The sequence below is a fragment of the Anastrepha obliqua genome, chromosome 4 (assembly GCF_027943255.1).
Source record: "Anastrepha obliqua isolate idAnaObli1 chromosome 4, idAnaObli1_1.0, whole genome shotgun sequence".
Taxonomy (NCBI): domain Eukaryota; kingdom Metazoa; phylum Arthropoda; class Insecta; order Diptera; family Tephritidae; genus Anastrepha; species Anastrepha obliqua.
In genome coordinates, this window is record NC_072895.1 from 69,744,468 (window position 1) to 69,771,995 (window position 27,528).

The window sequence follows — 27,528 nt, forward strand, 5'->3', positions numbered from 1 at the left end:
CAGCAGCTGCGGTGGCGGTGATGGTGACGGTGATGGTGCAGGAGAAGGTAGTGATGGTGATGTGACTTGCTTGTCAATCATGTTGTTGACCCTGTCTCGTGTCTGCTTGACATCACGTCAATATTCTGGAGACAGATTTCGTAGCAAGAATACTCATACACTTTTATATCTCTTGCTGTTTTATTACGAAATTTGTACTAATTAAGTAAAATTTCCTCTCTTTCGCAATTACGGCATTCAGGCTGTTTCAGGTTTGTTTGGTTTAAGTTGGCTTATATATTTTAGTCACTTCCGACACCCGTTGCCACTACTCGTTACTCGCTATTTATTAGAGTATTTAATTAAATTTTTTGTGTCATCATACTGAACTGAATTAATTGTAGCTCTGGGGGTTTTTGTGGCAATGCAAATCCGGTCTTGAACCTGTGGTCTAAGCTACTTTGAATATCTAAGATTTTTTGTTTGTTAATTTTAATTGTTTGGAATTTTCTTGAACGCCGCATGCAATAAAAGTTAGTGTTAATGGGATAACATAATTACCTAAGTATCAGGTGTATACTTATGAAGCCGGAATTTGTTAACAGAGATGACACATTTGTTATTTGAAAATGGTAGAAAATAGCTTACTAATATTTTACTTAACCCTTTAACAGCTCTGAGTTACACAGTGCGTTTGATAATTTATTTGTTTCTTAATTAATTCTAATACCTTTTTATAAAAATGAGAACTCCAGAAGTATGCAAAACGGTGATCAATCACCGTACGTAAAATAATTAAATGCAAAAGTTTAAGTGATGCGCCGCTCTTAATTGGAGCGTAGGGCGGAAAATTATAAAAATGCATATTATTAATTTATTAAAATCCTTGTGAGAGTTCCTAACTTGGAAAAGATCTTCTTCTTCCGAATTTATTGGTAATTTTATGAATATTGACGAATTTATAATGACAGATCACAGTTGTTATAAGTGTTTTCAGTATTTTTATTATGATATTTAATATAGAAAAAAAATGTTTAAGCAATTTTTTATTCAAATTTTTGGAAGACAATAAATGTTGCGCTGCGCCTGAGGCAGTGCTCTCTAGGGAATCAACCATGCAAAGCCATCGTTCGGTCGTTTTTTTTTGCTCTTCATAACCCTAAATATTTTCTCTTCTCGGCAATAACAGAATTTAATGTCCTCTCCATGTCCATGCACATAACCTATCTAAGAAAATTACGGGGGTGCTTTTAGTTTCAGTTTGGACTGAAAGTTGTTAGTAGAAAACAAAAAAAAAAATTAGTAAAATCCTAACTTGATTTTGTAAGTGAAAATCTCGAGTAGCCTGAACAAACGGATAGATAGACAGAAAAAAAACTAAAAACTTTCATTTGGGTTTTCATTTCAGGAGAATAAGCCTAACGGCGTTAAAAATCTTTGATTTTAAAATCTCAAATAAGTACTTCAATTTTGTGTTTCGTATATAAATACAGGGTTGGCCATATTAAACTGACCCATGTGATTATTAAAAAAATATGGAAAAAGAAACATTTTTTTGTGTTTCATTGTGAAAAACATTTAATTTAGTTCAAGGAGATTCGTTTACATCACTTTTTGAATATGATATCGCGCAAGTGGTCGCCCTTAGCTCGTATAGCGTAATGTGCCCGTTTTTCGGCGTTTTCCATAGTTTTGGCCAGCGTCTCGGCCGATATGGCGGCTATTTCCCGTCGGATATTGGCCTTAAGTGCGCCTAGTGTCTTTGGCTTGTTGACGTATACCTTAGATTTCAAATTACAGTAAAAAGTTATAGGGTTACTCAATGGGTCAGTTTAATATGGCCAACCCTGTACATAAACATGTACTTTTCGGACAGGGGTCATTTTGTATTCTATGGTATGCTTGAGACTAAGTTGAACCAAAATTCACAGACACAAAATTTTGTTTATAAATGTGCATTATATGAGGTCCGTTCATGTGTATACTCGTAAAAAGAGGTTTGTAACACCACCTTCTAGTTTGATAGATTGCCAAAATTTCCATCCCAATGACGCCCGAGAAACAAACAAAATCATGTTTTCTGCAAACTATTTCCGGTATATATATATTAAGAACCTGAAATGATACTGCAAACCAGAAATATTGTTGGATCTAATTTTTTTTATTATAATCTGGTAGATAATTTCATGGTATTTATTGTTTTAATATGATTTCCGGCATATGTCCGCCGTGGCTACGGATAATGCTAAATAATCCAATTTTATCATAACTTTGTAAACTGCTATGTTAAAATGATTTTGGGCAATAAATGAAATGAAATGAACAGCTACGAATTACATGGTCATTCGAACAGTCTAATTTTTGATTACTTTTTCCAAGAAATAATAATAAGGTAAATCTAATAAATCTAAGTTAGCCCAATAACAAAAAAATGAAATGGAACCGATGGTCATTTGGCTTCAGTTCTTGCACGAGATGTATTTTATAGGCACGTAAGCCAAGATCTTTACATAAAATTTTCCACGTAGTCGAAGGACAAAAGCCAACAAGTTGAAAACGACGGCAAATTGGCATTTCGGCGTCTTCTTGAACACTTCGCTCCATGAATGAATTTCCACAATTTGGAAGGGATAAAAGATTCATAATGACTTGCCAAACCTTACTGAACCGTAATGTTAACTCAGTTTTCGTTCTCACTTGTCAAACCATAATTATCGATATCGATAGTTCTCATGTCTAATACACAGCGAACAAAAAAACGATTAAAGTAAAAAAATGATTAAAGTAATGGGAAATAGTTACTAAACTTGAATAGTGCTGAGTAAAAATAAGGACTTTGAAATAACAATTGCGTGTGGTTTGTTGTTGATTTGAACCTCTAAATTCGAAGAGAAATTGATTCACCCGATTATAATTTTTTATTTATTTATTTTTTTAACATTTGTACAATAATAAATTACAAATTATTGCTTAGCAGCGCTAGCAACAAGGGCCTTCGGCTGTCTCTAAATTAATAGTAGGTTTATAATGGACTGGTGATTGATATTATATTCGTCTTAATAGATCAGTCTATTTCAGAAACGTAGACAGTTTATTTATGTTTCCAGTGGTTGTCTCTCTCTGAAGATTGAGAGGGTCGATTGCGCCAAAGTTTTTGTGTCGGAGTGTGTCAATGTCTTGATATTTTACCAATATGTGTATTATCAATGCATACTCATCGCAAAGTGGGCATTTACTAGAAGGGACACGAAGAAAAATATGCCCATGTGTTTAAATGGTCTGTCCGAGGCGTAGACGGATGAAAGGTTTTATCTTTGGAATAGGAATGTCAGTGGGAACATTGCGTTTTGTTCTGGATGGATTGATATCAGAATAGTGATGTTAGTAAATATTCCAGTCGACAATTAGCTGTCTGTATCTCTCCCTTGCAATTGCAGCGAGAGTATCTCTTTTTGTTGTGTAATTGAACATTACAGATGGAGGCATCGCAGCGCTTTTGACGACAGTGTCTGCATTCTCGTTGCCTTTGATTTCCCCGTGTCCAGGAGTCCACATCAGTCTGATTTTTCTGGGAGAGGTTAATAGTATATTGCTGATGATATTTATTTCATTTTGATCATTGAGTGGGGATTAAACAGCTTCAATGTATCAGCTACAGTCGGTGCAAATGATAAACTTGCCCTTACTGCGCTTGGCATACATCGCTGCTTGTTTTAATTTAAGCATTCGTATTTGTAACTGCACATATTGGTCGCATATTATAACGCATATATACTTGTATACATAACAGGTGGCACAAAAGTAACCTTGCGATGTTTTTTGGCTGTAATTTAAAAAAAAAAATGAAAAACTTTGATTCTTCTTGTGGATTATTTTTATTTGGTCTTTCAATTTTTTTTACATCAAGTCGAGAATATGATGTCATGTAAATGGCCGCCGCTACAGTTGATTGCCATTTGAGCTCTGTTTATGGCATTTTCCATCACTTTGGCCAAAACTTCCGGCGATAGGTCCTCACATTCTTGACGGATATTGTCTGTAAGAGCTTCAAGAGTCTGAGGCTTGTTGTCATAAACCCGCGACTTTAAAAAGCCCCATAAAAAGAAGTCTGGAGCGGTCAAATCAGGCGATCTTGCTGGCCAGTGCAAATCGCCAAAACGGGAGATTAGGCGTCCGGGAAAGGCATCCTTCAGCATATCGGTTGTGGCACGTGCAGTGTGTGCCGTTGCACCGTCCTGTTGGAACCACATGTTTTCCAATCCCAATTTATCAAGTTGCGGCAAAAAGAACTCGTTGATCATTGCTCTGTAGCGCTCACCATTCACAGTAACCGTTTGCCCCCCAACGTCTTCGAAGAAAAAAGGTCCGATGACTCCTCCAGCGAAAACAGCACACCATACAGTGACTTTGAGCGGGTGTAATGGCTCTTCGTGGGTTACACGCGGATTTTCAGTGCCCCAGAAGCGTAAATTTTGCTTATTTACGTACCCGCTAAGATGGAAATGGGCCTCATCACTCATGATTATTTTTGATGAAAAATCATCTTCCGCTTGGTGGTGATTAAGGATGGCTTGAGCGTATGTTAGACGCGATTGGCGGTCAGCAGCTAACAGCTGATGCACCGTCTGGACTATGTAGGGAAACATCTTCAAATCTTTTACCAAAATTCGCTGTAAAGACCGTCGACTGATACCCATTTGCGTGGCACGTCGTCTGGTCGATGTCGACGGCGCTTCTATGACATCCTCGGCTACAGCATCAATATTCTCTGCAGAACGGCTACTCCGGGGTCTGCCACGCCTGGCAGCATCTCGTGTTGTGCCAGTCTCTACGGCTAAACGTCGTAGTGTTTCACAAGTAGGCGTTGGACGGCGAGGAAATCTGCGACGAAATTCACGTTGTGCCAAAGTCACCGACCGATTATTGTTCAAATAAATAGTCAGCAATATTCCGCGTTCTGGAGCAGTGTAGCGTAACATTGTTTATTAACGTGTATTTCGCATGTGTTTACTACACAAATGTCAAAACAAAACTGACATTAGGGGCCAATCGCAAAATTTATAGCATTTTCTGATAGGAGGATTACTTTAGCGCCACCTGTTTTATACAATTCAGTTTGAATGTGTAAAAACTAAATTAATTGGAGAAAATTACGTGATACTAGCTTTCAATATGTCTTCAAATTACTTTTAAAATACACACATAAAAAGCTTTAAAAACCATAAAATTTTTTTTCCAATTTCACTTCAACATTTTTTCAGATACGCCTCCGATGGCGAAGAGCAGCCAGTTTTGGAGTCCATGCGAGATTATTTAATTACTACTATACAAAAAACTTTCGAAGTCGGTTTTGATCAAGCGGAAAAACTTTACCAGGAACTTTTGCAATGCACACGAAGTAAAAATTTGGTAAGTATGTGCGTACGTGGGGATGTAGGTTATCTGTTGCCTTTTAAAGCATCTTTGCCAATCGCTTTCCTTTGTGGTTTTTGGCATTTCACTACGTCGCTATCGTCTAGTCCTGTTGGAATGCTTAGAGATATGCGTAGTCCTCACTGCGGCCTTTCCGTCGCTGACCACATTTTTCCTTATGAATATTAACGCAAAATATAGCAAATACGAAAGTCTCTTGACTTTCATTCGCGTTCAATACTCTGCGGGTGTGTCTGCATATTTTGTGATTAGGATAAATCGAATAAAATTTCGGTAACACAATTTACATTAAAATTGCAAAGCTGTTCAGCCTTTCAATACTGTTGGAAGTGCTTTAATCGAAAAATGGCAAATTGAGAAAATAACGGGTACCCATGAGTAATTATTATACTTCAATTGAATAAAAAGCAAAAAAAGAAATTGGGTAAACTGAAATTAATTGATATTCAGGCAGGAGGTCGAAGTTAAATGCTTTGCCATATACATATGTATACTCGCATATGCAAGACTGATGGCAACAGAGCAGTGAAAAATCATAGAAAAAAATATCATAACACAAAAAGTTCAACGAGAAAGAAAATTAACGATGACATATCAACATTTCCTGTGATCCTTCTCACACTCAATTTCAATCTGAATGCCAATTTCAATCTTATTTGCAGTTTGTGCTTTACTTCATCAAAATTCTCCACCTTATTCTACCCAAAATAGCAGCCAGAAAAAAAACAAGGAAAAAAATCAACTAAATACTTTTCTTACATTTCGATTTCCAAATACACAGATAACCGTTTTCCGTATACAAGAGAAGCCCGAAGGCGAGACACAGGAATTGGATCAAACCATATTAACGGCGCTCTTCAAGTCCCAGCACTTGAGCCCACCGGAACAGCTGAGTTTGGCGTTGACATGGAATCGCGTCGATATCGCTCGCAGCGAAATTTTTGTCTACGGGCAGGAATGGCCGCATGGTAAGTCGTTGCTTTCCTCATTAAAATTTAAATGCGCCGATAGATAAAGTGTGTATGTGTTGGAATTAGTAGTTATTGCTTATCTTCTGGTAAATTTTTGAAATTACCATTTTCTAAATTGAAAAACGTTAATTCAAATTTGGGGAGATGTTTATTCAGTTGTATAAATTTGTAATATATTTACTCATTTTGGGGTTTCTTTTCATTGCCTCATTTTAGGCGCTCTGGATGAAGCGATGATGCAGGCACTCGAACATGACAGAATCGATTTTGTGAAATTACTATTGGAAAATGGTGTATCAATGAAGAAATTTTTGACAATACCACGCCTTGAGGAATTGTATAATACAAAACATGGTCCAGCCAATACTTTAGGGTAAGGCAATACATTCGTACATGTGTATGCGTGTGTAAATTATTAATATTTATTTTTAATGATATAATGATTATTTTGAGTCTTTGGTAACTTTTGAAAAGCATAGGGCCCCGACAAGACTCTTCCATCGTACACGGTTCTGTGCTGTTGTTTTTGCTCAGTCCCATGAGATGTCGGCATCTGCTAGTTCGCGCAGCCGGTTCCTTGCCGGTTCCAGTCCAGTGCCATTCGCGTGATGGTATCTGGTCGTTTTCTCATGTGTAACCTATCCATCGCCACTTTCTGCGTTTGATTTGCCGAAGGATTGGTTCCTCGTTCGTTAATCTCCACAGTGCGTCGTTACTGATGCTATTTGTCCAGAATATTCTGTAGATGATGCGGAGGCATATGTTGATGAAGGATTGTAGCCCCTGTGTGATGGCGTTAGAGACCAGCCATGTTTCGCTTTGATAGTGTCGAACGCCTTCTTAAAGTCTACGAACAGCAGAGGAGTGCCACTCAATTGATTCGCTTGGTCAACACAGCTTCAGTGAGCGCGAAAACCAGCTAGCTTGTCTCTTAAGGAGCGTTCGATATCTTTGAGCCTGCTTTGTATGATTACGGCTACAATTTTGTAGATGGTGTTAAGTAGGGTTACTCCTCGCCAGTTGCCGCAGTCACGCAGGTCGCCTTTCTTGGGCAGCTTCACTATGATGCCTTTTGTCCAGGACGGAGGCAGCTTTTCATTGCTCCTTGCGGCAGAAATGTGGGGATGAAGAATTTCCGCTAATATTTGCGGGTCGGCTGTCATTAGTTTAGGGTTATGCCATCTTCGCCCGCCGCTTTGTTGAGCTGCAACTTCTTAATTGCATCCTTGATCTCCGCTAGGCTGCGGCAGGATGTTATTATTTATTGCTGGTTGTTGTTGTGCTGCCCACTTCAAAGCTAGGTATACTGTTAAGAGCAACATTGCTAGTTCCTTCAAAGTGTTCCGTCTATCTGCGGATCTGGTCATCATTTGAAGTCAGCAAAGCACTGAAAAATAGTAAGCTAGAAGTAGGTGAATTGTATTCAGGAACACCCGGGCTGCTATGATTCAGTAACTTCATTGGCTGAAGCGTGTCATTGCCTGAAGAAATATGAAAAAGCAACAGCCATCTGCTGCATAAAATCGCGCAATCCCATCTACTCAGTGAGACCAGACCCCTAGCTAGACCTTTTTCGATAGAAGGCTTTACGAATTCAGCTCACATGGTAGCTTCCAGTCATCACTGAGCAGAATAGCCACCTCTTTTCTGATGATAGCTTCGAGAACCAAAGGATCGAGTGATGAGCGTATCTCCTTGTAGACCAAGAAATTATAAAGGTTATTCTACAAGTACCATAATTAGAATAGTTAATCATTTATGTTTGAGATATTACATTGAAGATATCACAAAATGGCTTGGTTAGAGGCCACCTTCGCCACCTTAAAGGTTTATGTACTTTTATGTTATCTGGCAGCTAAAGTAAGCAATTATATTTTGTTTATCAACTAAATGGACCCATGATCTACATTATGGAGTGCTTAGTTAAACCAGGAAATATTTAGTAATATGATACGTTGTCTTAAGTTTAGCCTGCTTATTTCCTCTACTTATTCTTTGCTTAGCTCATAGCCTTAAGAACTGCTTAGACCTCGGGGCGGAACACCGAGGTATATTGCCATATTCCCCGAGAAAAAGGTGGTATTTCAGGTGATTTGAATTGAAATTTTTTTGAAATCTTAAGAGTAGGTCAACCGAAATTTCATTTTTATACAACATTTCATCAAATTATTGTAATTTTTGATAAATCACATTTTGCTTTAAATTTTAATATCTTTCTCCATATTATTTATTTACAGTTACATTTTACGCGATGTACGTCCACACATACCCAAGGGATACGTCTACACATTACATGATATCGGTTTAGTTATCAACAAATTAATGGGTGGCGCGTATCGGTGAGTACATAGTGTTGTATTATACAAAATGTGTTATGTTTTGAGTTTGTTGATGTGTGAAGAATAGGTATAAGCAGTTTGCAGCAATTACAAATTTTTGTATTAGCAACGCATTACAAAATAGGTTTGGTAGCGCAGCAAAGCGAGTTGGCAGTGCAACTTTCCATAGCAAAGAAACAAAAATGGGAAAATAAAAAACATTTGCGACTGCTTACCTTATTATTTTGTATTCCAGTGCCAAAAATTAAATTAGATTGTTGGAAGCTGTGTACGCTTTATCCTGTTCCTCTTTTTCACTTTCGCTACTTGTTTGTTTTCCCATTTGATGGGTTAATGGGTCAGTCATTTGACTCGGACACACTTTACTCCACCCAAATGTCCATGATATCCACCCGCCCCTTAATGGTGTGAACTGTAAAACCGAATTACTTTGGCTGACTTGGCTGTTCAACGGATGTGTTGATGTTCACAGCTGTGTGCTTATGCGACTTTGTGAAAAGTTCTGTATATGTGTGTGTTTCAGTATAAACATACCATACTGAGAGTGCCCCTGTGTTAATCTGAGTTGTTGACTTTGTGCTTCGGTGCACTGGATTAATTTAAAGGTGCCTTGAATGCTCCACTACTCTTGGCCTACTGAAGTTTGTACATCTCTAAAAGGTGTGTACGTGTATACGCGTATGGATATGTATGCATGTGCATGCTTTAATTACTCTCAACGGCATACACATTTTCTCCATTCGCTTATTTTGCAGGCCTTTTGTGCAAAAATTGGCTCTTCATAAGGTTGCGCTTGAACTATGAATTCAACGTAATTTGCAGCAAATGAAGTAAATGCCATCGCACTTGTGTGCAGCTTACCAAAATTGTTTGAAATTTAATTTGCCTTTCAAAAATATTTGAACTTTGTGCGATTTAGTCTGTGAATAGTTTCATGCTTAGATTGAAAATGGTGATTTTGCTCGAGGTCAAATTGTAGTGCGTTCCATTTGAGTGTCAGAATTGGCAGAAAGCTTCTGGATTTCAAAGAACTACGGAAAGTTTAATTGAAACTTTTTCAATTAAATATCTTATATTCGCAAACATGTGTACTTATATGCATACCACATAAAACAAGGTGAATATATTTATTTAATGCATGAAATGGAGTTTAAATTAGAAAAGAAATAATTAAAAAATAATAGACAAATTTTAGGAAAAAATTAGGATAGCTGCCGACAAATTGCTCCTTCAATTTTTTGCTTAAATCTAAGCGTATACACGGTGGCGCAAAACTAATAACCCTATGGGAAGATTTATAATTTTTGCAAATGGAACTAGATGGCTGCAGTATATAAAACAGACAAAGCATAATATATTTTGTTTATTTAGTAAAGGAGTGGGTTTTATTAAAACGTTCTCAGTAATAATTTGTGCGACTCTAATGTCCTAATAATAAAATTATCTGAGCTATTATATACCATTATCGCCTTAAAAATTAGGTGGCAGCGCCAATAATATAAATTCACGATTTGTTCATTATTTTGCGCCCTTAGATTAAATTTTGTTTATAATTTAAATTTTTCTTTAAAATTAACCGGCAACATCATTTATAATTATTCCGTGGCGATATATATTTTTTTTCGTAGTCAATTAATTTGTAACAAATAACTGGCAGCACCTCTACAAATATTTTTTTATTAAAGCTAGTTTGCACAACTTTCATTTGATGGCCACATCTGTGATAAATTGTTTTTTTTTTGCATTAAAATTCAGCTGGCAACACTATCAAATAATATTGTTGCCAACCATTTTTTTTTTTGCTTTTTGAAAATACCCACGGAATTGGCACTGTTTACTTTTTTTAAATTACTTATATCTCTTAAATACAATCAGATGGCAACGCCCAGCTGAAAAAGGTGTTATACACTAACCATCTACGACTCATATGCTTTCCAACGGACTGATACTCTTTTGAAGAAATTTCCATAGATCCATATGTATATCATATGCATCAATTTCTATTGTCCCGTCGCAAAATAAAGGCGCGCTACAAGAATTTTCAATGATGTTCTGTCGGTGTCTGCTTTTCTTACCTCATTCGACTTAAATGCAGTTGCTTCAATTTAGTTGCATGCTCCGTTCAGCTGCCTTAATGATTCCTGGCAATGTCGCTATGTGGCTTGTGTGGCCATGTTACTTTTATTTCTGATCGGAAATTGATTCATTAAGGACCTGAAAATAGCCATTTTTATTGCCGGCTATGCAGCCTGTACTATTTACGAAAATCTGCACATATTTTTCCTCTTCGCGGGCAGAATTCCGTGACTTACAAACATGTGGTAAGGTTGGATTTTACGTTAGAGTTGAAAATTTTAGTTTTCGTGTGGCGGGAAACTAACTTAAATAGTTTAAGTATAACCACTTTATTGCTGAAGCTAAAAAACGATCAAGCGCTTTTCAAATATATGTAATTCAGCATGCAAGGGTATCATAGGCATGGCCTGCACCGCACATGTCAATTTTCAGAATTTTGATGATATCGGAATTTTCGGGATATAATTTTATGATTCCGAGATATGAAACGAAGTATATAGTTCGCTGCATTAAACTATTTATCGGTTTAATTTTTTCAGATTAAATTACAATTTGTTTTGATCTGTAATCTTAAAAAAATTAAAGCATTGATGCTTGGTTTCATTAATCAAATAAAAAATTATCTCTCAGTTAAAATTTAAAATAAATTGAACGGCTAGTCAAATGCCTTTGTAATTTGTCCTTGAAGCTAACTGCTGTGAGCGTCAGTAATTTTTGTCTGTGATTCTTTCGCACTCTAAAAACACAAAGCTCAATCTATGTTAGCTTTCAAGTTTGTTTTCCTTTCCTCAAAAAGTAGAATTTTTGCAATGAAAATTTGACTAATAGCATTTAATGGAAAAAGATATTTTCAATAAACCCTAGTCCCGGAATTTTCAGAAATAAAGAAAGAGTCAGAATCCCGGGATTCAAGTCAATATTACAAAACGATTTATGCAGTCTTAAATCATACGGAATGAGTATTTAAACGTGATTGACTGAGAGTTGATGCAAGTCTTTAAGATTTGATGGCTTGCTATCATGAATAGCAAATTACTTCTTCTGGTAAGACAGATATTATTCGTTGCTAAATCACTCAAGGATGGGTGCTTCACAGCTAAAATGCTAATTTTAGTTAGAAATTTAGTTATAAGCATCGACTGATCAGATTAAGTTCAGTTCGTGCCCAACAAGGCCGGCACGTATTTTTCGGTAGCCAAAGTGTCCATCGAAAATACGATAAATTAAAGAGGGAAGCTTTAGGTTACGTTTTTATTTTTACTGATACTGACAAAATAGCTTTTTTGTTATATGTATGTAAATCAGGTGACTTGAGAAAAACTTAAATTCACTTAGCACTTAGGGAGTGCATGAAATGTATATTCTATGTACAGGGTGAGCCAAATAAGACTTATTAATGTTAAGCACAAATAACTTTTTTATTTTTCGACATATTTATTTTTATCTTTTTGTAAGTTAGATTTGAATTGTTAGAAACTTATTTTGGAACTCTACCATACAACACAACGCGTTAAAATTATCGACTTTTTCTATTCTTGTCAAAGATCAGTTGTTTTAACGCAGCGTAAATATCGGCATATGTCCGATGAAGCGCATTTCCATTTAAATGGTCATGTCAACAAACAAAACTGTAGATTGTGGTGCTCTGAAAATCCAAGGGCAATACACCAACATCAAGGGCAATATACCACCCATCTAAATGTACTGTTTGTGGCGGTGTTATAGCTACTAGCGTTATCGGTCCGTATTTCTTCGAAAATGAGGATGAAACGCTGGAATCGATTTCAGGAGCTTCTTACAGAGCTTTGATTGAAAACTTTTTGCGGCCAATGGTGGAGCAGTATCCTAATTTGTGGTTTCAACAAGATGGAGCAACTGCGCACACTGCTAGGCAAACTATGTACCTGCTGCGTGAAGTTTTTGGCGAACGTCTGATTTCCAAAAATTCACATTTCCCTTGGCCACCTCGTTCGCCAGATTTGACTGCGCCCGACCTCTTTTTATGGGGATATTTAACAGATAAAGTGTATCTTAATAAACCAGAGACTATTAGACAGCTGAAGCAAAATATTCGAGACGAAATACTGAGCCTTCAGCCATAAACATTATGTGTAATGGAAACGCGTTAAAAAGAGCCAATCTTTGTATCGAGAAAAATGGTGGACATTTGTCTGATGTAATATTTCATACATAATTTTCATAAAATATATTCAATGTATAAAAACAATTAACCAAAGTAAATGATTATTGCTAAAGTTATTTGTGTTTAACATTAGTAGGTCTTATTTGGCCCACCCTGTATATTTACAGCTACAGCTCCCAAACTAACATTACTTATACGCAGCGTAATACCGCATGTTATACTGCAAGTACGTGCATAAGTAGTACGTATGCGTGTAAAAAACGTTGAATATCTCAGCTATTTTTAGTCTCGCAGAAAACGTATGTGCTAGCACTTCAGCAGATGTTTATGGCTGCTCTGCATGTACCACATTTGTGCGCATATTGACGCATTCTTAATCCTCATGAATAATTTGTGATGATTTCAATTTTGCAAATCACTCATACGCCACCGGGTAGCAGTAAACGAACAATTGTTTTTCCTCCGTTTATAACTTTTATGCAATAGATTTGTATAACTTCGCTGTGTGAGTGTGATAGTCGCAACAGTGCGATTTATTTTATTTCTTTACCGCTCCCCTTTTACATGTGGGCCGCAGACGCGTAATTCCACTAACTGCTTTCTTTAATTGTATTTAAAATTTCCCCGTGCTTCGTTTTCGTTTCTTCTCTTTCAACTTTTATGTGTATATATATACACATACTTATATTTATAGATGCACCCTTTGCTCTTTGTTTTATACTTTTTATTCCAATTTTCCTGATGCATAAAATCTACCTAAACTCCCTTTACCGGTTGCCATTTTCTTATTTGGTGCTTTTTATCACTTATTTTGTAGCAATTTTCGTTCCCTTTTCTGCTCACTTTATTTCAGAGCTTAAAGTCAAAAAGTGGGGTCCTTCGCTAAAACAAATGCTGATCTAACTACATTTTGATGGTGATGACGGTGATGATGTTATTGGCAGCATTTTTGTTTTTTTGAGTGTTTTTTTAGTAGCTGGTAATATTGATGTTGATGAGGGTGCAGGTTAGCATTACCATGCAATCCTTTTTTTGTTGGGGTTACTTTTTTTCTTATTATAATATTTGCTGTTGTTAAACTTAACAATATTGTCTGGTTTTCGCAGGCGACAAAATATTTGTAGTATAGTCCTTCTTTAAATTTAATTTTGTTGGTTTGGCTTTTCATTTTAGACCCTTTTGCATTGAGGTTTGCGGTTAGTGAAGTTCTAAAAAGTTAAATTTTTTCAGACACGTATTCTTATTTGTGTGTGGTATGTATCGCAGTTTTGCTGGAGGAGAGTCGTATTCAAAGAAAAAAAGCAAAATAAATACTAAGAAAATCGGCATTAAAACTTTTCAGTTTACTATTACTTTCTAAGTAAAAAAAACTACATATATATTTACTTCAAATAAGATATGAAATATAAATGTATTATAAATGTATTGTAAATATGTATATACTTGGCACTTACTCCCTTTATTGGGTGTTTGTCCGAGCCCATACTCTTATTGGGGATTTGCGTCTTGAGGGAGGGACCTACAATTTCAAGCCGACTCCGAAGGGCAAATGGGTTTTTTATAAGGAGATTTTTCGGGGCAGAAATACACTCAGAGGTTTGCCATTACCTGCCGCTATCAGAAAAAACCGTTTTCTATCATTTGGCGTTTCTTATCCGGAGGTTCGAACGCGGTCACTTCCGAATGGTCGACACACACCAGCCCATCGGCTATTATATTATTTGGTTTGGTTTCATTGGAAATATCAACAAACTGCAAAGATTCTTACTGACTAAACCGACAAATTTGAATAAAACACTTTTGGAAAATACCATAATAAGATTGAGTTTAGTGATCTAAAAAACAATTTTTTGGCAAAGAAAAGTGAAACATTTTTCAATCAAAATGAAGAATCCGCAATCTCTCGTATAGAAAGGATAATAAAAACGAAGAGTTCTCGTTGGAATACGAAACTGAAAAGCAAACATTAATGAAGGACAATCGTTATCGCCATTTATCGTGCGATATCCAGAAGACAAAGAGAAGGTTGTCCTTCTGCTTTCAAAGGGGCTTTAGGTTAATTAAAAGAAGACGGATTTTATAAGGAGGGATGGGAACAAAAAATTTAAGGGAGCTCAGGGTATATTTAAGGAAGATATATCACATTTAGGATGAAGGAAAGATATGTGCAGCGGTTTGATAGTATAAGGCTATGAGAAACCTATGGTTGCAAACGATCCAGATATGATGAGGTGATGTGCTTATTTGACGAAAAATTCGCATCAAATATGACACTTAAATAGGTATTTAACATCATCAATCTCTGACTAAGGGTACCGGAGATGATAAAAACAAAGAAATTCAGTAGCCTCATTATGAAGCCGTGCAGAATATTTGCTGTCGAAAAAACTTTGAAGGCAAGAAACAAATACCCATAAAATTGATAGAAAAAACATATAATATAGGCATTGCTTGAGACTAGGAGTTTTATCCCATGAATATTGTAGAAGTTGTAGAGATGAGGAGGAGGAGCAAACAGTTGAGCACTTCCTTTGCAATTGTCCAGCCTTAGCACTTTTTCACTTTTCTTACAGAACTGTCTGCCGTAGGGATTAGACCAATCCTGCGCTTCATAAGAGCCACAAAATGGTGCCATGAAGTTAAATAAATAAGTTCCCCGTGCCGCATAGTGGTATCACAACGACCTGTGAGGTTTAAGTGAGTTATTCGTATGGACCGACTACGACCATAACCTAACCTAACCTACACTCAGCGAAAAAAATATTTCAGCTTCAAAATTCTGACCAGTTTTGACTATTATTTTTGTTTGTTTTAATTCATTATCTCACAATTTTTTATAAAGGTAAATATTTAACAAAAAACCATATAAATCTAAATTTCAAACTTTACAAAAAATTAAAAAAATTAAAGAATTTTCAAACTTTTTAATCGGAATTAAAAAAAAATCGTTTAGGAAGCTTTATAGCCCATTGGATTTTAGTTGATAGAAAATATTTTGATTGTTTATAATTTTTTTCCTGAAGGCTTTACTTTTCATGGATTTCTTAGATAGAGAAAATACGCGCTGTTAGAGGAAAAAATATAAAGAATCAGCTATATTTTCAGTGACTCTCATATTCAAATTTAATGTTTTAACGGCTTGAAGTATTGATGAAAATTTTTCAGCAAACCTTGAAACTTGGATTAGTATGGCCTTTACTAAATAATAAACTATAAAAACCTATAAAAAATAATTTTAAAAATAAATAAATAAATAATCAAAACTCTTTCACTTGTTGAGTTTCTTTATTTCTTTCGTAAATGAAAATTTTATCGAAATTTTAATAAAAATGTTGTATCAGGTCACCAATGACGAAATTTTAAGAAAAAATTTTGAGCTAAGTGAGTTAATAAGGGTTTTTGTTTCTCTTCTCCTTGGCACCAATCTTCAAAGATAATACCGGTCGGCACGAATTTTTGGTCTGATTTCTGATTTGGTTTCTTTTATGTTGCTAAGCGACGATAAGATATTTTTTTATAACAAAATTCGCTTTTGCCGACACCAATATTTAAAATTCTCAAGAAAAATTGCTGATTTTCTTATAACTTTATGATAAATTACTAACCTCTTGTTGCCGAATTTCAAAACCCTTTTAATTCAAAGATATTGATTAATAATAGCTCAAAAATATTAAATAGTAAAAATCAAGTTCAAAACTTTTCATTGTATTGTTTTTGGTAACGTCGTCTACAGTCCATTATATTCATAGCTATTAAAGGCAAATAAACTCTCACTGCTCTGAATTAGCCGATTAATGTATGGGTTGGAAAAATAGAAATCCATTGTTTTTGCGTAACATTTTTGCGCAAATGGTTTAAAACTATTTTATGGTTGATCTTTAGCTCTTGAGCCATGCTACGACTACTAACATGCCGGTCAACTTGGAGTATGTTATTCTGTAAAATGTACTGAATTTTGTCTTTGTTGACTTCCATTGTAGCACCCTGTAACTTTAGTGTGAAATATCACCCTGACAATGGCCATAAACTTTAATCTCCAACAATCTACTGAGAACATAATGGATCTCTTGTTTCCCAAACTAATATTATGAAATTTGCTACCGTTTTGATCAAAGAACCACCACCTACTTCTCGTAAAATCAATTAATATCTGCAAAACTTACTTATCGACGTAAAACAGACAAAAGTTAACTCTAGAAGCTGAGTACAGATAATTTGGTGTTTTTCGATGCCCAACATCCGGATTTATGCATTAAAATGGAAAAATGAATAAATATTGCTTATCGTCCCGCATAATTCATAGGCGCTCATCGGAATAGTGTTGCTCTGACGAGCCAAAATTGAAAATACCAAAACCAAAATCAGAACCAGAACCAGCCAAACTAGCAACTAAGAAGTACGTGAGCATATTAGTGTGTTTGAAAGGAATGCAGGTAGGAATTGTGGTGAAAAGTTCTTGGTTTCTTTCCCACGTTCATCGTGGAGCTCACACGTTTCATATTGAACGCAATTATTTAAGCAAAAACGGCGAAAAGCTTTCTGAGGTGATAAAGAAATATTCACAGAAGGAGCTGAAGGTGGTTTGTCTTTTTCAGTTTTTACGCATTTCTTCATTTACTTAAGCGAAAATTCTTTCACATACATCTGAACAACAAATTTAAATGTCACTTATCAAACAACCATTATGAAAGTTACAGCAACTTTAAATTGGTTTCAATTCAATTGGCTTCTCATGTAATTTATACAAACAGATATCGTCTGGATATCAAAGGCTATTGATGCCACATCTTAAATCGTCAATGATTAGCTGTTGAATCTAACCTTTAACTTATTCATACTACGCACATATTTACTTTGAAACCTATACTCAAAGGAACCCAATGTACAACAAAACAATCAATCATGAATTGGTCAATAAAAAAATGTATCTTAGGTATGTGCAACAAGCATTCGAAAAAGAATATGCCGTTTATTAGATATTGATAAATAACACACATCCATTTAAACTACAGCTGTTGCTTTTACATAGAAATGGAAAAATAAACAAATACCGCAGTAGGGGTTAAACAAAGCGAAAATAAGAACAAGTAAACCCTTTTCCGACCGGCAAAGGGCAAAGGACAAATCACTACCATTTTAGTGCAATGGGTTAAAGAAGAGGTCAGCTCGCATCAACTTTACTTGCAATTTAGATAAAGGGGTGAAGAAGAAGACAAAACAAGCAAATAATTTTACTGGGTATTTAAAGTTTGAGTTTATATTTTATTAGTGTTTTGTTTTAGAAATTGTGGACATTTTCGGTTGCTAGAATTGTCTAACATAGCGCTGAATAAAAAAATGATTCGAAGAATTTGGGTGGACTGACTCGAAAACAGTGCACGTTCGTGTTAGCCGTTCGATCTGATAGTCTCATAGGGCTAGAAGTTGCGCTTACCGTCAGTATATTACGATATCGAGTTACATGATAAGACTAGATGAAACTCTTTGTTATGAAACTTGGGTTTGAGACATAAGTTGCAGTGTGTCAAAAAAAAAAAAAAAAAAATGTGGCATGGTGAGTTTTTTCTACAATATTCGTTGCTTTTCATACTAATTTTTGATCGTTAATTTTGCAGCTTCGCATTATTATACTAAAACCTATGTTTTCATACAAAATTAACGAATCAAATGTGGCATTAAAATATTGCGAAGTTGCAATATTAGAAGTCTTCTGCGCTTTGGACTAATATAAGCACTTTAATGCTCAGCCGTCTCAAACTCTCAACGACTGCCTACGCAAAAGTTTGTCGACAAACTATGTGGAAAACCGTAAAAGTAATCCAATTATGCAATGGGCCAGGCAATGGTCATGCCTGTTTCCTCGCCATAAGACTGCCGGCCAAATAGATTTCGGCCAAGGAAATCTTCCCGCTGAGTGTTGGGAAGCGTTCCCCATACTGTATCAAAGGTAAAAGAAATTTCAATAGGTAATTTTTTCAGGTGAGAAAAAAACTAAGCATGATGGTCTGGTCGGCTTCAATAATTACTTATGTAAAATCCGAGAAAAACACCCTTACATTTTAAAATGCGATTTTGGCGGTGAATATCTCATATTTTGGGAACCAATTTATTCAATAAAAACATTGGAGCTGCCGATTTTTTTTGAGCAGAATGAGCGAGTTCTGTTATAGATTTTAGAAATTGCATTCAGCGTGAAATCGTTCTAACTAAATGATAAAAATAAAATCTTACTTGGAGTACCCTGCATTTTCTAGATTTGAAATTGTTGATTTAAAGTTTTATGGAGCGTTTAAAAGCTTTTAACCCAATCACTGATTTGCATACATGCTCGAAGCTTAATCCTGCATCCTTTTCTTTTACATGATTTCTAACAATTTGTTGCGTTACGGCCATTCAAGGAGCGTTTTGTGTAAGTGTGTGTAGAGAGCGTGTGGAAATGGCGAAACAGGACAGGCAACCCATAATATAGCCATTTGTTTTAAATAAAAATTTACATGCGCAAATACTCACTTATGCGAGTATGCATGTATTTGTAGATAATCAAATGAGCCAGCAAAATCTATTTTCGGCACAAAAATTACCATCAGGATTGAACGACTTAGAGAGCTTGCTTTATTTGCTTTAAATATTTTGTTTGCTTTGCAAATTGAAAGCAAATGTGCACAAAGTTTCCAACCATAAATTATCACTATTTACATATTCCTGCAGTAAACATAAAGAATAGTTTAATAAAGGAATTCGATCTTCTATCTAGGAGTAACGATTGCGTTTTTCTATTAGAAAGAGCATTTTGTGAGGCAATCACATTGTAGTGAAGGTGCGAAACACCACTGCAGAAAAGGCAACTGCGATGGGAGAGAAAATAGACCCCAAACGTAGTATGATGATAAGTGAAAGTTATTTGCCTGAAGATATCTTCTTTGTATACATATTTTTCATGGTTTTATGATTAATTAATTAAGAACTATTTGAAGTTTTAAATTAAGATCTTTTAATTTATTACTAATAAATGAAAACTTATTTAATAGCCCATGGTTTAATGAGTTCGAAACGAGCAATTTTTCGCTTGGGTGGTAGTAGTTCTTAAGTGAGTCAATTACAGCGTGGAGGCGCGTTTTGCTACACTTTCACCCATATATCTCCCAATTGTTCATTGCCCTAAGGCCACTGGGCCCGGGCACTCCTAATAGCGCTTACAGCAGGCCTATCCTCCAGAGTCTGCGTTTTGAGTGCGTTGCCATTTCTTTAAGGTGGTGATCAAGAGAAGTGAAATGAATGACAACGATTAATGTATTTTTCCGGAACCTAAGGTTTTATGCCGCCTCCGAACGACAGATGGTTTTTTTGAAGAGCTTTCTCAGAGGTTTGCCATTACACGCCTTTTCTATCATTTTCTGCTTCATACCTGGGGTTTCGACTACCGAATGGTAGTCAAGCACCAACCTGTTCAGCTGCGGCGATAGCCCGTTGTACCTTAGAGATGGTTTTATTATGACGCAAAATTAATCGCCCAATTTTTCTTTTAACAACATTTTTTACTAAACATATGATTTTGAGTGACGGAAATTTTTATTTTAACTATTACGCGCTCCATTGCTTGCCTGTTTGTATGCTGTGGTTGTCTAGTTCACAAGTGCCAAATATGATTGACGTAAGACGTCATTTACTAAAATTATAAAACTTCCGATAGGGTGATTAAGTTTTAGAACCCCCGAAATTAAACTTTTAGTAGGCCCTGCCAATCTTTAGAATCACAATCAAATTGATCTTTGTGAAAGTTGCGCTCGAGAAATACACATCATTGTCTTCAAAATTAGAAACTGATTTAGTCATGTCTATGTACAGTATTTGTCCCTATACACGATATCTGAACAAGACTGGGTATTAGAGCGTAGCACCAAAAAAAAGTCGGCCGTACCTCCCCTCATATGAAGTGTTTTTGAAAAACATTAAAAAAAAAATTTTTTTTTGGCAACCCTAGATGTCGCCCAATTACATTTTTCTTCATATTTTCGGCATTTATTGTCGGATTTTAAAGTGTGAGACATCAATTTTTTTGTCTCAAAGAGGTTTTTCTCAAGAAAGTTCATTGAGCTCTTGCGTTTCGTTGTAGTACTTACCCAGCATATCTTAGTTTCTACCACCATAATGTAACAACCTAATGTCAGTTAATTGAAGACCGTAAAAAATCATATATCTTTTGCGAAAAAAGTATTTCGATTCAATTAGTAGAACCAGAAATATAAACAATTTATTTTTAGTGTAAAGCCGTACAAGAAAAAGTAAATTTTATTTATTTGTAACGGAAATTTTAGTCCACAAAATTTTGTCGGGATTCAAGCTTGCTGTATTTCTGCCGGCTCTCGAGCTTAGATAAAATGTGGCCCATGCGTTGCTCATCGGTGACCGCCATTGCAGATTCATGAACTGTTTGAACAAATCGCTCGGTCTTTAATTTGCTGTTATTAGATCGGTACATAAGGGTGGTAGCAACTGAGATATGGTGAGTAGGTACCACAACGGAGCGCCTGTGATCAATGAGCTTTTTTAGGAAAAACCCACTCCTTGAGACAAAAAAATTGGTGTATCACACTTTAAAATCCGACAATAAATGCCGAAGATATGAAAAAAATGCAATTGGGCGACATCTAGGGTTGCCAGAACAAAAAATTTTTTTAAATGTTTTTCAAAAACACTTCATATGAGGGGAGGTACGGGCGACTGTTTTTTTTGCCTGTAGGGCGAGACGATCTACTGGGTATATAACTATGTTATGCCTGGTTCAAGGTAGATTGGTATTGAAAATAAATAAAATCGGACTCTAACCAGACCTTTCAATATGACGGTAATTTTCAAAAATGTGAACAATCGATATTGACAATTTTTTTTTTAATTTTGTGATATTAAAAAATGTGAAAATATGAAACTAATAACTTTATTTTAAATTGTATAATTTTGGGAAATACGATGAGGGTGACATTTTTTTATAAAGTTTTGTAATTTTCAAAGTTTAAAAAAATGCAATATTAATTAGAAAAAGATTTAAAATTTTATGATATTTAAAAACGTCGAAATATGATATCGATAAAATTTATTACAAGAAATGCAAAAAATACAAAAAAATATATATATTGTACAATAATTTCTGGTTGGTTTGTGTGTGCTTAAAGAATGGGAAAAAACAATTTTCACAAAAATTTTCAACAAAAAATGTATTTAATTACCAAAAAATATTTTTTAAAAAGAATATTTTATGTCAAAACATGGAGATACAATTCATAAAAATGTTAAAGGAACTCAAGATATTCTACTTTAAAAAATTCTCGAGCCTAGTTTGTTTCGGTACAATGAATAAATCTCAAAATTATTATTATTATACTCAAACCTACAAATAAACCAAATTTTAGAGAAATGGCCGACAATGTCCAAAATACTAGGATCATTTGGCATGGATCGCTTAAAATTAGTAGTCCCCAGTCGTTTTTTGAGTATTGAGAAATATATAAATGAGCTGTCTCGGCGTGAGAAAGCATTCGTATTGCACTCCGCAGTCTGAGCCACCAGGGCAGTCATGATTCGGTCTTAGATTTAACACGTCGGCCACCTTTGGAAATATTTATTGTGGTTTTTGGTAAAATTTCTTTTTGTCCTGTGTATTTATATTTGTTGGTGATTGCTTCTGACTATGATTATGACTTTTCTCTAAAAACATACGCTGGGCGCACATTTAAAATTCGTTTTCGCCTTCTTTTTATCCAAATACTTTCTTCAGAACTTTAATTTATTTTTTCTTCTCATTCCATATTTTCTTCGCTGCTGGATGCCGTCACAAATTTCTTAACATTCTCTTCCATAAATTGCCTCTCATTTGCCAACATTCCTCTGGCCCACGCAGCTCATATTATACACGCCGAAAATTTCGTCCTATTTACGCCAAAGTAATGAATAGTTATGCCAATGCACACCGAAAATCTTCAACATATCAACGTTATGCTGGCGCAAATTCATTGAGCTTAGTCACCGGTTTGCTGCCATTCACAACGGAAATGGCGCTCTTTGAATTTCCCTTCAATGAGTTGTTGGTAAGTTTATACAAAAGTAATAGAAGGAAATTTGCAAAGGGCTTGAGTGCATTGAAGTGGTAGAAATTTGTAACGGTAATAATTTTAAGCATCATAAATTAGATGCTAAAATAATTTTATGACGATAGGGTTGATCGCATTCTCCAACAGCCGCCGCACTCAAGTCGTTGGCACATACCGAATTTTACAAATATTTTTTCAGAAATATACATATAATGCATGACTTCTTAAGCCTTTATACATTTTGCTTTGCTTCATTTAGATTTGGGCTGTGCTAACCAAACGCCAGCAAATGGCTCTGCTAATGTGGACGCATGGCGAGGAAGCGTTGGCGAAGTCGCTGGTGGCCTGCAAGTTGTATAAAGCCATGGCGCACGAGGCTGCCGAGGATGATTTAGATACGGAAATCTATGATGAATTGCGCGCATATGCGAAGGAATTCGAAAGCAAAGGTATGTATGGACGTAGATAAACTCGTACACATACTTGTGTGAGTTATTCAATTTTGGTTGAATCCTGCTTGCCTCAAGATACTTTTTTGTGAAACGTCCTTTTGATACGCTTGAGCGCCTGAGTACGTATTGTTTCAGGACGTGTATAGTTATCAGAAATGAGTGAAATCAACTATTGACCCGCATAAAGCATTTGCCAGTAACAATAAAGTTTTAGGCGTTTCAAGCGTCAGGTTTGTTGAATTTATTACCTGTTAGATAGCTTCACTTCAATATGCTTTCAATCATTGGAATTCTACTCAATCACTTTGATGGTTCTTTTTCTTTACAGGCATCAAATTATTGGACTTTAGTTACCGCACAGATGGAGAGAAGGCTCAACGACTGCTGACTTGTGAATTGCACTCATGGTCGAACCAAAGTTGCCTTTCCTTAGCGGTGGCCGCCAATCATCGTGCACTTTTGGCGCATCCAAGCAGCCAAGTGATATTGGCTGATTTGTGGATGGGCGGCTTGCGAACGCGTAAAAATACAAATTTTAAGGTGAATTAAAGAAAGTTTGTCTTTTCTAATGTAGATTATTTAAATATAAGAATACACGCGTCGAAATTAAAATGGGGCTTATAACGCTATGCAACATGGCTTTTTTAATAATTTTATACTGGGATGACAAATAGAAAATGTTAGTCCAAAAATTGTAATTTCGCTATTTTTCACTTGGATTCAAGGTAAAGTCCAAAATAAACAAGACCGAGCTAAAATAGAAACGACAGGAGCTTTGTTCTGATAACTTCGAGTTTACTTATTTAAAATAGTCTCCTTAGGTCTCGATACACTGATTTGCACGATCTGAAAGCTTTTCGAAAGATTGTTTCAGGCCTCTACGGACGCAAAACGTTTTCCTTTTAAGGCCAAATGCAATTTTCCAAATAGGGAAAAGTCACATGGAGTCATATGAGGTGAATACGGTGAGTCGTTGATGGTTAAAATGCGATTTCTAGTCAAAAAATCAGTCACAAGAGTGGAAAGAGTGGATCGAGGAGATGGTGCATTATCATGCAATAAGCACTAGCTTCCTCCTTCGCGGTATTCAGAGCGAATTCGACGAATGCGAGGCAACAAACGCTTCATTCAAAACGCCAAGGTAGAATATTGCATTGACGGATTGGCCCACTGGCACGAACTTCTTGTGGGCAATTCCCTTGGAATCGTAAAAACAAATGAGCATTGACTTAATTTTCGACTTCTCCAAACTTACTCTTTGTGTGGTGGCTCTTCTGGGGCCTTCCATTCGGCACTTTGACTTATTTGACTTTGATTCAGGTTCGTGCTGGAAACACCACGTTTCATCACCAGTTACAATGTTGTGAAGGAAGTTCTCGTCTTTTCTCGCCTCTTTCGAATGTTAAATTCTGAGAAATTTTACGCTCAGTTAGCTTCTGCGGAATGAAACGTGAATAAATCGATGTTTTGGAGATATTGAACTCCGATTCCATGTATTTCAACGACGATTTCGGTTCATTTTTGATAAATTTACTAACAATTTCGATAGAGTGTTCGGTGATTACTAATTTTGGGCGGACCGTATGTTCATTGTCATTTATGTCCTCATAACCTTCTCTGAAATATGTAAACCACTCATGAACTCTGGTGCGAGATAGGCAATCATCGTCATAAACTTTTTTCATCAATTTAAATGTTTTGGTAAACGTTGTGTTGATTTTAAAACAAAATTTGATATTAGCTCTTTGTTCGAAACTCATTTTTGTACCGAGGACATAAACATACTAACACTTTAGACGCAATAACTTCCCTTCCACTGAACCGAATGTTACCAAGCTTTCACTTGAAGTCAGCTAGGGTTGTCACTTTGAAAGCACCAGCTCATTAAAAAGATGGTGCCATCAAAAACATTTTTATGACGCCAGTCTTGTTTATTTTGGATTTCATCTTGTAAATATCATAGTAGACGAAGCTTGTCTTTTTTCACCTACATATTCTCCTGGTTTGCTTGGAAAACATTTTTTCAACAATTTTCTCATTTTTAAGGATGAATCGGGATTTAATACCAGTCAAACTTTCAAGGCGTCATTACATATACCCACGAATTTTTTTTATAAATGCACCACATATTGACAAGTTTTTATTATTTTCTAACTTATTTTGTCATTTAAATTATATTTTCATAAAAATTAGTTCATTCTTTAACAAAGGCCATAACAATCCAAGTTTTAAACTTTGCATGGGATTTATAAAAATCGACAAATTGTCATCAAAATCTTTAATCGGAATTCTTTGGGGACGCAGTTTTATGGCCAATTCAATTTTAGTATCTTAAAATGATAGCTCGAAGTAGTTCAAAATCGTCGTTCATTTTTGATGATTTTACCTTTGAAAATGTTGCACATTTTCTCCATGTAACGAATGCGCGTCTTTTTTTTCTTATACGAACCAAAAATAATGGAAATTAAAAAAATATATTGTTATTATTATTATAATTGGCGCGTACACCCTTTTTGGGTGTTTGGCCGAGCTCCTACTCCTATTTGTGGTGTGCGTCTTGATGTTGTTCCACAAATGGAGGGACCTACAGTTTCAAGCCGACTCCGAACGGCAGATATTTTTTATGAGGAGCTTTTTCATGGCAGAAATACACTCGGAGGTTTGCCATTGCCTGTCGAGGGGCAACCGCTATTAGAAAAATGTTTTTCTTAATTTTGATGTTTTCACCGAGATTCGAACCGACGTTCTCTCTGTGAATGCCGAATGGTAGTCGCGCACCAACCCATTCGGCTACGGCGGTAAACTAATAAAGAAATACTCAAAACATGTACAATTTTGAGATTATCTAAATTGATGGAAGCTGGCAAATGAGTTGTGTGCGTTGAGCCCAAATTTCGGGCTAATAATATTCAGGGTTCAGCTCTACAACTTTTCAAAAATAACTCAAAGCGTAATTTTTAAGTTGCTTCAACGATTTTATTTTGGAAATTTGTCGTCATGGGATGTTTTTAAGTTCGGATTCAAAGGCAAAGAACTTTTAGGATTCAGATCTAATATAAATTCATTCAAAATAAGCCAAAGCGCTATTTTTTGCTTGTTCATTTATTTATGACTCAGGCACGCGAATTTAGTCGAAGAGTGAGATGGAAATTTAGATAATTGTTATTGAAAGGGTCCTTTAATTTTAAAATCTAACTTTTTGCAACTAGAGAAATTTCAAGCAAAAAATCGTGGTAAATATTTTCTCGTTGCGCTGACTTATTCAGTTACATGCTTAGGATACGATAAACGAATTTGGCCAGTTGGAAAAAGTATTATGCTTTGTTGGATAAAAACGCGACAGAGTGCGGTTTATATGTACTTATGTATGGTTTTTATTTGCAGGCAAAAAATGTGAAATATGCATGTACAGCTTAGCACGGTTAAAATACCCTGAAGCAGACAGAAAAATAGTAGATTTGATATTGCAGCATTGTCAGACTTGTTATAATATTTTACATATTGAGCTTACTTAACCAATACAAGGTCAATATGCTTGAAGCGATGCTCTGAAATTAAGCAAACATTAAAAGGATTAAATCCATCAGTTCATTGAAAAACTAAAAATAGTAAGAAAAAAATAAAAATTAATTTTAAATTTCGTGGGAAAATTCTAAAGAAAAATAATTCATTTTATTTATACAAAATTATATATTTAATAAGCACCGGATAATAAATCACCATCACGCCGAGTATGAAATACTACTCTCCGTCAAATGGCTCAAAAAACCATGATCTCAAACTTTGGCCGAAGTTTGTCAAAGAGTATTTATAAATTAAGACAATTTAAGTTAAGCATTAGTCACAACAATTTCCGGACTCGATCTTTTCTCTTCAGCAGCTTGAAGTGCAAAGTCAATATTCAACATTTAAGAAAAAACGCTGCACCGATGGCTTGTTTACCCCACATCTCCATTTGCGATGAGTTCTCGCAGGCGACCTGCCAATTTCTGGGCATACAAAACAATTATCGGAAATTCCTTTTTTAAGTGGTGGTTTCATCGCATAACT

At 35.6% G+C, this 27,528-nt stretch overlaps 1 protein-coding gene across 9 annotated transcripts in view; it reads left to right on the top strand.

Moving 5' to 3' along the window:
- Positions 1-27,528, top strand: part of LOC129246503 (transient receptor potential cation channel trpm) — a 209,069-nt gene that overhangs the window by 98,630 nt on the left and 82,911 nt on the right. For all 9 annotated transcript variants that reach the window (XM_054885381.1, XM_054885377.1, XM_054885378.1 and 6 more), the window contains 7 exons: positions 5,241-5,388; positions 6,194-6,380; positions 6,600-6,756; positions 8,621-8,722; positions 22,837-23,023; positions 23,286-23,475; positions 23,807-24,018. In XM_054885381.1, the coding sequence (XP_054741356.1) occupies positions 5,241-5,388; positions 6,194-6,380; positions 6,600-6,756; positions 8,621-8,722; positions 22,837-23,023; positions 23,286-23,475; positions 23,807-24,018 (1,183 nt within the window). The remainder of the gene's footprint in view (positions 1-5,240; positions 5,389-6,193; positions 6,381-6,599; positions 6,757-8,620; positions 8,723-22,836; positions 23,024-23,285; positions 23,476-23,806; positions 24,019-27,528) is intronic.